Source organism: Sardina pilchardus, chromosome 6 (genome assembly GCF_963854185.1).
Source record: "Sardina pilchardus chromosome 6, fSarPil1.1, whole genome shotgun sequence".
NCBI classification, from domain to species: domain Eukaryota; kingdom Metazoa; phylum Chordata; class Actinopteri; order Clupeiformes; family Clupeidae; genus Sardina; species Sardina pilchardus.
Window position 1 is genome coordinate 11,191,381 of NC_084999.1, and position 12,500 is coordinate 11,203,880.

General features: G+C 48.7%; 1 protein-coding gene across 1 annotated transcript in view; it reads right to left on the reverse strand.

Moving 5' to 3' along the window:
- Positions 1–12,500, reverse strand: part of znf407 (zinc finger protein 407) — a 146,869-nt gene that overhangs the window by 57,612 nt on the left and 76,757 nt on the right. Inside the window, exon 5 of the mRNA XM_062538395.1 lies at positions 2,327–2,493. Coding sequence (XP_062394379.1) covers positions 2,327–2,493 — 167 coding nt within the window. The remainder of the gene's footprint in view (positions 1–2,326; positions 2,494–12,500) is intronic.

Here is a 12,500-nt window from a genome sequence, read left to right on the forward strand (position 1 = left end):
TACCTCTCTAAAATCATGAGGCGGAGAGGACTGTGTGCCACCAACTCATTTCACCACTCAAGAGAAATTCGAGAGTAATTCACTAAGTTTGTCTCGGAGCAGGAATCACACACACACACACACACATACACAGTTACACACACACACACACACACACACACACACACACACACACTCAGTTACACACACACACACACACACACACACACACACACACACACACACACTGCTTACAGCAACAGCGGCACAGGGAGGTGCCAGTGTCCATTCATAACAATTACGGGCCCTATCTTTATTCACAGGAGGGGCTTTAGATCTGCCTCTGCATTCTCCTGCTACTTTCATAATTCTAGGTGCCTGCACTTCAGTGAGGCCTCGTTTGTACCATTTAAAGTCATCACACACACCAACAAACAGATCATATTTTACAGAGTGTCTGGCTTTTTTTTATTTATCTATTTTTTTTGCGGAACGTGATTGCAGTAATGTTGCGAATGCTCTTCCTCCCTGTCCGACGTCGTCCATTTATGAAATAAATAAGCAAATAAAATAAATAAATGAAATAAAAACCCGCGTTGCATCATGAATTGCCAACTTGGGGTAGCTCTTTTTCGGGGTTGACTAATCAGAACAATTAGTCTCTCTCTGCCTCTCCCGTTCCACTCCTCCAACCCTCCCTCTCTCCACTCCTCTTCCCCCACCCCCCCCAACCCCCTTCTCTCTCTCTCGCTCGGCAGGTAGTGCTCTAGCTCGCTCGCTCGCTCGCTCGCTTGCGACAGACGCCCCGTGATGGTGAATGATGGAGCTGGAAACAAATGAAAATAAAAGGCCTAATTATGTTAGCGGGCGCCTTGGCGTTACATCACTGTTCAAACACATTTAAAATAACATTCACAGAGCCGCGCGGCCTCGCACTGCAGGGTTCCGAGACGGATGGAACGCTCCCTTAAAAACGCTCCGTCAACCTGTCAGGAGCAGAGGCCTCACTTACGAGAGCATCCGAAAGAGCGGCACCCGGGGAAATTTCTGGAAGACCCAGGGAAATTTCTGGAAGACACGAAGGTTCGGGCTAACTGCAAGCCTTGACCAAGCGAATTCAAGCGAACTAATTAAAGCAGTTTCACTGACCTGCTGTCTTAAGTGGGGGCATGTATACATTTGTCCAACACAATAATGCCTCAGGTTAAGTATTGATCTTTACGGAAGTGGTAGATGCGAGCCGCCTGTCTGTCAGTGACAGAACAGGTGACCCTAAGTGACCTCTCAACCCAGGTAACCATGACATCAGTGTGAGAGTGGAGTGACAGTGGAGAGGAGAATTTCCAAAAGCCAATTAGTGTAAGTGTGTTAGAGCGGGGGGGGCGGGGGGGGGTTGAGTGGGGATTCTCACCATCAAGAGTCACCCTGGACAGGGTCAAGAGGCAGCCAGAGGCAGAGAGGGCCAGTGGTAAACACACAAGCCAAGAGCTGGGTAAACAGGTCACACAGAGGTCACACAGAGGTCATACTGAGGGCGCTGCTCCTACTGCACCTATATGGCCTTTCTTCTATTCTGGTAACATGTATTTGTGTTTTGTTTTTCTTTTTTCTTTTTTGGAAAGTGAAGTAGACCAGCATTTTTTCTTAATTGATATACTGTACCTAATAAACAAGCTGTTTGCTTGTTTTTCTTTTGATGTATTTTCAAATAACACATTGTCAGTTTTCCATGTAAATGCACTTGCTTGTATTGAACAGTATGTTCAGGGAGCTTGTGGGGTTTGTGAGGCTGAGTGAGGTTCGGTTGAAGGATGAAGGGGGGGGTGTACCTGTGTGAGGTAAGGTTGGGGATGAGGGATGGGTGGGGTGAGGGGTGTGTGTACCTGTGTGAGGTAAGGTTGGGGATGAGGGATGGGTGGGGTGAGGGGTGTGTGTACCTGTGTGAGGTAAGGTTGGGGATGAGGGATGGGTGGGGTGAGGGGTGTGTGTACCTGTGTGAGGTAAGGTTGGGGATGAGGGATGGGTGGGGTGAGGGGTGTGTGTACCTGTGTGAGGTAAGGTTGGGGATGAGGGATGGGTGGGGTGAGGGGTGTGTGTACCTGTGTGAGGTAAGGTTGGGGATGAGGGATGGGTGGGGTGAGGGGTGTGTGTACCTGTGTGAGGTAAGGTTGGGGATGAGGGATGGGTGGGGTGAGGGGTGTGTGTACCTGTGTGAGGTAAGGTTGGGGATGAGGGATGGGTGGGATGAGGGTGTACCTGTGTGAGTTAAGGTTCAGGTTGAGGGATGGAGGGGGTGGGGCTGTACCTGTGTGGGTGCGGTAGTGGGATGGAGGCGGTGGGGCTATACCTGTGTGGGTGCGGTAGTGGTCCTTCATAGCGGAGAGGGTGAGGAAGGCGTAGTGGCAGGAGGGCCAGGCGCACTTGAAAGGCTTGTCGCCCGTGTGCAGCTTCATGTGGTTGTTCAGGGCCCAGCGCTCGCTGAAGGAGCGGTCACACAGCTCACACTCGTACTTCCTGTGTCCAGAGAGAGAGAGAGAGAGAGAGAGCGAGAGAGAGAGAGAGGAGAGAAGAAAGGGTGGAGGGAAAGGAAGAGGACAGAAGAAAGCAGGCAGAGAGAGAGAGAGGGGTTAGGAAAGAAGAGAGAGGATGGAAAGGGGGATGAAACAGGAAAGATGAAGAAAAGAGAGGATAGAAGGAACAACCAAGAAGAGAAGAGAAGAGAAGAGAGCAGGAGTTATTTACAGGTCCCCGAGCTCAGGTAAGAGGTAGAAATCCCAGCAGCAGCCTGTGAAGAGAGGAGCACAAACCCACACACACACCATACACACACACATCGTACACACACACATTGTACACACACACACACAGATTGCCAGGGCTGCCGGCGTGTCATGTCTGTATAAGCAGGCATTGATTTTTCTGTCCAGGCCTGCCACCTCCACCATTTATTCTCTGCTTTGCACGGGGCCCAGAGGGCTGAAGAAATTCTGTTACAGTCCATTCATCCCCCCTCCCTGCCCCCCCGCCCCCCCCGCCCCCCCCCAGGCCAGTGGGGAGGAATAGATTTCACCTGTGCAGGGGTCCCACACCACTTATCCACGCCTGTCAGGGACAGAGGCTAAATGAAAAGCTATCCACAGGTTACCCCGACCACCCCCCCATACCCACACCCACACCCATACCCACACACACTAGGCTACCCATGCCTCTGCTCAGTAATACCCCCCCCCCCCCCCCCCCCCCCGCCCCAATCCATGTTGCTACCTCCTCCTGAAGGCACGTTTGGGGTTCCTCCTAAGTATCCCATTTTGTGGAAATCTATACAATTCCCTTCTCCCCATCTCACTCTTTCTTCTTTGGTGACTCTTCCCATTCCCCCTCTTCTTCTCCTCTTCTCAGCCCTGGTCTATTGCTCCTGTTCCCTCCGTTCCTCTCATTCCTCCTCTTTTTTGGAGCCCTACGGTGAGTCTATGTGACACAACCTATCACAGCTGTCCTAAACAGACAGTGGCCCCATCACTGTCACTCTTCTCATCCTCTCATACAAAACTCAATTTTGTTATTCATTCATTCATTCTCTCCTTCATCCTTTCATTCAGACTTTCTTGCTGAGAGTCTCCACAGTCCAACAGCAGGTTGTGGAGCTAGAACATTCTCCTGTCCCAAACCTCAAAACACACACACACACACACACACACACACACACACACACACACAGGCAGGAGAAAAGCCAGAGGTACTGTACATGTTTTGGTTATGATTTTAATTGTTAAATAAATATGAACGCTCATGAGCGATCTATGAGCCTAAGTTAATGTGCCAGCAGAAATGTAAAACCCTGGTATCCCTGCATCCACGCTGCTGTTCTTTGAGACGGAAACAAATGAAGTCAGGTTAGGATCAACATTTATCTTGCCCTGGGAACACTATTTTAGGGGTGCGTGCAACACTGACTACCTCACTTAATCACAAGCATATCTGCTTCGCATCAACCTCGGTGATGCTCACCTGCGTAAATATTGACCGCCGGTTTCACGTAGCGCACATTACCGACGCTGAGGCGAAGAATTCACGACTTCGATGCCACAATAAAGATGCCAGAAAAAGAGATTTATGTACGACTCGAGCGCAAACACGTGACGGGCCCCAACGAGACTACTTTCTTCTCGAAGGATGAGCCTGAATTTAAAGCAAAAGAATAAAGTAAAAAGGAGAAAAAAAAATCTAGCTTTCAAAGGCACAGAGGACTCCACCTTCAGAACGTCAAGTGTTGCGACAGGCATGTTGCCATGGTAGCACTCAGGCCAGGTTGCTTACTTCTGAAAGGCCCCACCTCAGTTAAAACAGGTAAATATGACGCGTGAGAAGATGCTATCTGTTATTTCTGCATTATGCACGACACTTACTCCGTTTTATTGCAAGCTAAAGGGTCCTGACTGTTTATCAAGTATGCGATTGCACCCCTACTCTTGATGCCAGAGACCCTGCACGTGTGTGCCCCCCCCAACCCCCCCACCCCCACCCTCTTCTTCGACAGTGTCGAGGCAAGCGGGGGAGCCCCCGCTTTCCACCCGAATCGACGGGACCTTTGAGGAGATGAGAGGAGGTTTTAATATGTTTTTATAGGATCAGATGAGGCTCTTTGATCCAGTCTTTGTGTGTCAGATCTCCTCACCATCCACAGTCGAGTGCATACATATGCATATGGGCCCTCTCCACATGCCTAGGAGATGCTCCGCGCCGCACGGCGAGAAAGAAAGAGAGAGAGAGAGAGAGAGAGAGAGAGAGAGAGAGAGAGAGAGAGAATGTGAGGGTTAGAGGCAGACAGACAGAAAGAAAGAGGGAGACATGAGGAGAGGTTGGAGAGAGAGAGAGAGAGAGAGAGAGCTGTCACGAACGATGTCTCTGAAAAGCCGCCTTTGTTAGACGCAATTACGATCGCGTTTATTCTTGTTATTGTTGCTGCTCATCACAGTCCCACAGCCGCCAAATTAACGCTAATTCTCTGGATCTTAATTACAGTTGGGGATTTCAATCTTGATCTTTTTTTTCTCTCTGTCCCTCTCCCTCTCCCTCCCCCTCCTCCCTTCTCTCTCTCTCTCTCTCTCTCTCTCTCTCTCTCTCTCTCTCTCTCTCTCTCTCTCTCTCTCTCTCTCTCTCTCTCTCTCTCTCTCTCTCTCTCTCTCTCTCCCCTACCTGTCTTTCTCTGCTCTGATCCTCCAGGTAATAACTCTGTGAGAGAGGCAGTGATTGACGGCAAGTGTGGAGTTTCAAACAGCCAGGTGGTAGGCACTCCCGCTAGCACTGCACAGCCTTATTACTTGATAATTACCATTATATAATTACGCCTTGTTTCCACCTCCATATATTATTTTTCCGCACAGTAATGTGTGCGTAAAGAGGCAGTTGAAGAATAGCAAAGATCTTGGAGTGGAAGGTGACATTCGTTATGGGTTTTGTAGGTGACGAATAGCAAAGATCTTTGAGAGGAGGTGACATTCGTTATGGGTAAGGCAGGTGAAGAATAGCAAAGATCTTTGAGAGGAGGTGGCGTTCGTTATGGGTTTGGCAGGGGGTGGGGGGCTCGGTTCTGATCTGCCCAAGGACAAGGAGAGGGCACTTTTCTGCACTGCCGCCCCCAAGTGGCTGTGGTGACCACAAGGTCATTCTGATCCGGCCTGCGGGTGTGTGTATGTACACAGTATATGTGTGCATGTATGTGTGTGCATGTGAGTGTGTGTTTGTGTGTGTGTGTGTGTGTGTGTGTGTGTGTGTGTGTGTGTGTTTGTGTGTGTGTGTGTGTCAGAGAGCAAGAGAGAGAAAGAGACAGAGACGGCAAAAGACAGACAGACAGATGAAAATAGGGGGATACAGAGTGACGGACTAAGACAGAGGCCAGAGAGTGAGACAGAGAGATTGGGCAACATGGCAGCTCTGTTTTGCTCACATGAAAGGACCATTCACTGAGTCAGATTCAGGCTACTGTCTTCATCAAGAACCCCTGCCTCTGTAGATGTAAACGGCACGGTCTTTCCAACGGGTGCTCCAAGTTCAGGTCACACACAAGGTCTTCTCGTTACAAGGTCCTTCAGCTACGCCGTGGCCACTCTTTGTGGCACTTGCGAGGTGAGCAGGACCTCTGCACTGCTACCAACCCCTTTACTCGATCATGCAGAGGTGACTTTCCAAGAGAGAGCGAAAGTGAAGGCTATCTAGAGGCAAAGGAGCAACTGCACAACATCCAAGGTATGACTCACAACGCGAGAGAGAAGCCAGGTCTTGCCTCGAGCCAAACTGACTTGAAGAGAAAGCTTCAAAGTGAGCATTGATGTTTACTTAGTGATGGAGAACACAGACAGAGAGAGAGAGAGAGAAAGAGAGAGAGTGTGTGTGCGTGTGTGAGTGTGTGTGTATGTATACTTTATGTGCGGCAGTCAGGAGGGCATTTTCACATGGATAAGACAGAGTGGAAGAGAACATACAGTACCTGAAGGGAGAGAGACGTGCGTGCTTGTGTGCGTGCGTGTCTGCGTGGCTCTTGGTGAGACTTAAATAGATACTGTCCATCAACCCAGCTCCATCTCTCCCCTCTCTTATTCACACTCTCTGTCTGTTTGACTCCTCTCTGTCTTTCTATATCTGTGCTTCATCTTCCTTGAACTTGTGTGCACACATACACACACAAGTACACACACGCACACACACACACCCAAATGCACACACGCACGCACTCACACCCATACAGTACATTCACACGCACTCACACACTCACACACACACACTTTCTCTCTCTTTCTCTCCATCCTTCCTAGCCTCTCCGAGCCGTTCCCCCGCTCTCCTTCCATTTGCGCCTCCATCCTTTTCTCCCGCTCCCCTACTCTTTCTCTCGGCGCGTGTTCCTTATGGCGACAGACAGTCTTTTGGGGCGCTCCACTCCACACAACCGCCACCCATCCGTCTCGGTTTGGACTAAACGAGCGGGAATGAAGATTAAATGACGGCGCCGACGTCGACTCGGGCCCACTCCCGACATTACCGGGCCCCGGAACAGACAATAACTTCCAACCTGTCAGATCGAGTTCAAAAGGACCGGCGAAAAAAAAAAAAAAAACACCGGGTGCGAGACGCGGCGCAACACCCGGCAGTCGATCCAAATTCGATTAGAGCCGACGTTAATGAAAACAAAACAGGCCGAGATTGGATCTGTTGCGTGGCGCGTGTTGGGTTGGGTCGGGGTGGGACGCACTAGCCACTTCCTGTGGTCCGCGCGATGGCCTTAACTCTATTACTTTTCATTAGCGTGGCTCTCGAACCCGAGCGATGACAACCTCGTCGGGCGAGTTTGGAAAAGAAATGGTGCCGCGCGACGGTCACTCTGCCGCTAATGGCTCTCAAAAGGAAGGAATCCAAATGGGCTTCTGTCCACTCGTGGTTAATTGCTTGTGTTTTACCCGAGGCATGACATCATCTGCCTTCCTCCTACTCAACTCTTCTTGTACATGTGTGAACATAAAAAACGCACATGATAAAAAAAAACTCCCAGCTTAGCGAGAGTGTAGAAAGAAATAAGAATAACATAAAACAAACCAACAAAAAAAATGGGAAAACCACACCAGGAAATAAATAAAATGAATAAATAAATAAACAATGGCCCTGGTCAACATATTGCAACACAGCAGCACACACCATCGCCACTTCACTCACGGCTGCCGTGGATTTAAATTCCTCCCTCCATCCTGGGAGAGACCCCGGTAATGAATTAAATAAATAAGAGTCGACGTACATCAGATAAACTGCTATTTATCCCGCTGTAGGGCAAATACAAATAGTCAATTTAATGAATACGGTGAGTGTGATGAAAGCAGCGCCCGTGCCTGACAAACAATCAGGAAATGTTATCTTAATATTGTTCCACTGTTATTCCGTCCATAACTTAAGGGGAGGGGGGGAATAGAGAGAGATGGAGGGAGAGCGGTGGATAGAAAGCGAGAGGGAGAGAGAGGGAGAGAGAGAGAGAGAGAGAGAGAGAGAGAGAGAGAGAGAGAGAGAGAGAGAGAGAGAGAGAGAGAGGTAGGGAGAAGGGGGAGGGTGAAGGAGTGTGCTGAAGCACAGCGCCCAGGTCCTGGGGAGCAGCACCCCATTATAGCCCTGTTTTATTATGGACAATCGTTCAAAGTACAGCTACAAACGGAACATACGGCATAAGCTATATCAACACACACAGCAGGCAAACATACTCTCAGAGACATAAATGCATGCCCACCCACACAACCACACAACCACACACACACACACACACACACACACACACACACACACACACACACACACACACACACACACACACACACACACAGAGACAAACACACACACACACACACACACACACACACACACACACACACACAAATATAAAGACTTCTGTGGCAATCTGGCATGAAAGTTTCAGTTCCAAGTAAGCTGGAAAGTGCTGAAAGCCAGGCAGAGATCGGGAGGCATCATGGGGAGTGCCCTGAGTGTTCCTATCTCCAGCATCCTCTCTACCCCCCCCCCCCTCCCCCCCAACCCCACCCCCCCTCACCGTGGTCACAAAACCGTGCATAGAGACGGGTGGGTGGGTGTGGCGGCAGGGGAGCGTGGAGTTGAAGATCGTTAATTTCCAGGTTTAATGGATCAGATGAAATCAGAAATCACAAATCACGGCCCGGGCGACGTGACGGATCGCGAGCGCGCTCCTCTCTGCCACTCTTGGCTCGCCCGCCGCGGCTCGCTCCCTCGGGCGCCGCTGATTTGTGCGTCTCTCCGCGGGTCACCAGCGGGCACGTCTCCCTCGCGCTCGACGGAAGCACTTAAAAAGTAACGCAAGGTGCTCGCTGTCCGAAAACTTTTTGTATTTAATGCCTCCTAATCGCGTCCGTCCGAAAGGGCCCCCGTAGTGGAAAATTAACAATATCTACATATTTATATATTGCAGGCTCTTAAATTGCGTCTGAAAGAATTACTATCAATATGAATATCTGCGACAATAACTCAAGAGAGAGGCGCACGAGGCGAGGTGCTTTTTTATTGGAGACGGGGCGGATAGAGGACCCTAAATACACCGGCTCCTAGGGTATCTATGACTATTTCTCTTTTCGCTTTTTTTTTTTTTTCCACTCTCTAATATCAGCGGGCATTAGCGCGTCGTAAATCACATTAGCGCTCCAGAATTTCATTAATCTCACCTGCCAGCTGCGTCTACACAAAGGAGAAATGCCTCTGTTTGGCTCTCTGCGGCCACTCCGCGCGCTCGCGGGAACGCTAACCTTTGCGTACGTTCTGTGCGAACGACCAAGGGGAGAGATGACTGGGTGGTGTCGCTGAGGGGGGTGGAAAAAAGGTGAAGATGGGCTGGTCAGCGATTGGGTCAGCCCAAGCCCAAAACCCAAGAGGAAAGGCCAGTGGCCGTCCCACACTTGCTAAAATAAGATGTTAGTGAAGTCTCGAAGTCGTTTTACAGTGGCGATTTAAAAAAAACTAAAATCCGTGTTCTGGTTACACATGATCTGCATTATGATATAGTAATGGCTGTTGTTAGGGAAAACAGGGGCCATGCAACCATGCATCTCGCCAGTGCGTTTGCCTATTGTGTGTGTGTGGGGGGGGGGGGGGGTCCTTGATCCCTACTGGTATTAGCATGACCGCACCACGGCGAGGTAACACAGAGGAACACCAGAGTCTCTGTTCACTCCAGATGAGCTGAAACAGACAGCGCAACCTGATTAAAGCGGCGATGAGTGAGATGCCGCAGCACTGGAACAAACTGAGCGCATTTCGGATGATATATGGCGCAGATCGCACGGAACAGAGCGGGAGACGGCCAAATCGGATTTGTCTGAATAAGAGGGGCTAATATTGTGCGGATGACTCTCTGAGTCGAGGTTCCTTTAATAATGCAAAAATAGTTCTATTTTTTGCTCCCTTGTTGTTATTCCTTTATGAGTATTTGACTTTTTGCTGGTAAACGTGGAAGAGATGTATTTTCATTAGGGGATCGGAAGTTTATGTGAGTAAGTGTGTGTGTGTGTGTGTGTGTGTGTGTGTGTGTGTGTTTGCAAGCATAACAGCACGCGTGTATGCATGTGGTTGTATGTTTGTGTTTGCCAAGGAAATGCTCTACTCAAAGCCATGAACTAATTTACATACTAAAGGCTGGCTATGCTGCACTATAGATTTTGATTACACACACACACACACACACACACACACACACACGCACACACACGCACATATGCATAGGGAAATGACTGAAGCGGTGACCGTGACGGCGCTCACTTAATAAAAAGTAAAGTCTATACATCAAAGGGCCGAAGCCCAGTAAATCATCTGTGCTGCCACATCTCCCTTCCCGTTGCGTTTACTACACATGCATGTGAGGGACAGCCCACCATATTTACTTTTGGCTCAATATCATCTTAAAATAATGAGCTTTATCCGTTATCTAATTAACAGAGGTCTCTCTCTTTCTCTCTCTCTCTCTCCCTTTCTCTCTCTCTTTCTTTTTTTTTTGTGTTTTGCAAATTAGGCAGGCTCCTCTATTTTAGCCTACGGTTGTTTAGTAAATTGGCTTGCTAGCCAATCAGAGAGCTCGTAATGGAAGGGGGTGAGAAGTAGGGGTGAAAGGGAGGGGTGTGTGTGTGTGTGTGTGTGTGTGCGTGTGTGTGTGTGTGTAAGGTTGTGAGGTTTGGTTGCTTGAGTGTGTGTTCAGGCTATGTCGATGGGGAAGGGAGAGGTTAAGTGCATGTGTTTACGTGTGTGTGAGGGAGTGCATGTGTGTTTGGGTGTGTGTCTGATTAGGTCACGTGTTGGTGTGCTCAGACCATGGTTAGGTGGATTAAGTGTATTTTTTCGTATGGCTGCATGCATGAACGCACACAATTGTGAATGTGTGTGTGTGTGTGTGTGTGTGTGTTTGGGTATGGATGCACGCATTCCGGCCTGGCCCCCTCTTTCTCTCTGCCTTATTACTGGAATTCTAATTCAATGATCACCTTAGATCACACACAGGCAATAAATCAGATTGGCCTGACACAGGATGAAAAATTGTATTAATAATGTGAAACTTATTATACAGTCCCAAATGCTCCCTTGATAAATGACATTGTTGGGGCATGACAATGATTGCATTTAAAACATTATTTCTGTTTGGTGCTGGGTAGAATTGTCTGTGTGCATGTGTATTTGTCTATGGGTGCGTGTGTGTGTGTGTGTGTGCGTGTGTATGAGAGAAAGGAGGGAGGGTTGCATTAAAAATGTATACGCTTCTTTGCCCTCAAACAAGGTCAAAGGGCAAATGGCTGCCTAGCGACCACACCAGCTATGGGGAGGAGGAGGATCACAGACAGGAAAGCAATAGATTTCCACTTCAGCAGAGGCTGAAATAAGAAACGATACTCTCCCCTGCTCTTTCTGTTGTGCTGCTCTTTCATCGTCTACAACACAACGCCATTATGCAATTAAACAATACACTGTTGCCTTCTCTTGTTTAGGATAAAAAGAAAACGAGATCCCCCACCTAGGAAAGGGGAGCGTTTATTTAATCTGTTTTCACTCCTAAAAGAGGTGGGTGAGAAATTAAATTCTCACAAGGATTTGAAGCATCCCCCCGGTGACTAAATTATTCCATTTTTATTTACGTCCCGGCAAATTGTTCCGTAAACAATCGTGCTGAGACAACGCTATTTGATTTTGAGACACCGCAAACAGCGACAGAGAGAGAGAGAGAGAGCGTTAGAGAAAGAGAGAGAGAGCGTGAGAGAAACTATTTTGGAGAGATATGAGCCTCTGACACAGTCACTTGTCCCTGTAAAAATTGGGAGTTACAAATGCAAAGTACTTTGGCTGCCTGAAGCACTGTGACAAATGTATTTCACTGCGAAAGGTTGGCTCACTTTAAGCATGCAGGGGCTCCGGCCATGGTTCCATTCATTAAATGGTGCAGCAATCTGCCCACGCTACCTTAAGCCCATTTCACTGGCGCCGGGAACTGGAGAGAGGCAAAAGAAATGAACAATATCTTAGGCCATTTCCGGATCAGTGCCCGGGTCTATGAACGGGCAAAGAAAATAGGAAAAGATCGGAATTCATGACATCACTAGAGCTAAAAAAAGAATAATAATCTAAGAAATGTGTATAAAACTATTTCTAATTGCGAGTGTTCTTTTTAGAGCTTTTTGTCGTTCTCACTTGAGCTACAGTAGGGGCGGTTAATGCTAAGTGGTCTGAGCCGTGGCCTGTGCTGCCTGTGTGATATCTCCGCACTCTGCTTGCCTACAGTAAGTCCCCCAAGTCTTGCCCTACTCTCATCTCCCTGTGCTCAGCGCTCATCTCCCTCCCCAACCTTTAGCCCGTGTTTGTCTTCTAGCACGGCTCACGCCACCACCCCCCCCCCCCTCTACATGACTCCCGGGCTGTTGGTCCTATTAGGAGAGCCCTCCATCATGCTGTTAAGACACGGCTATTGTATTGTATTGTATTGTATT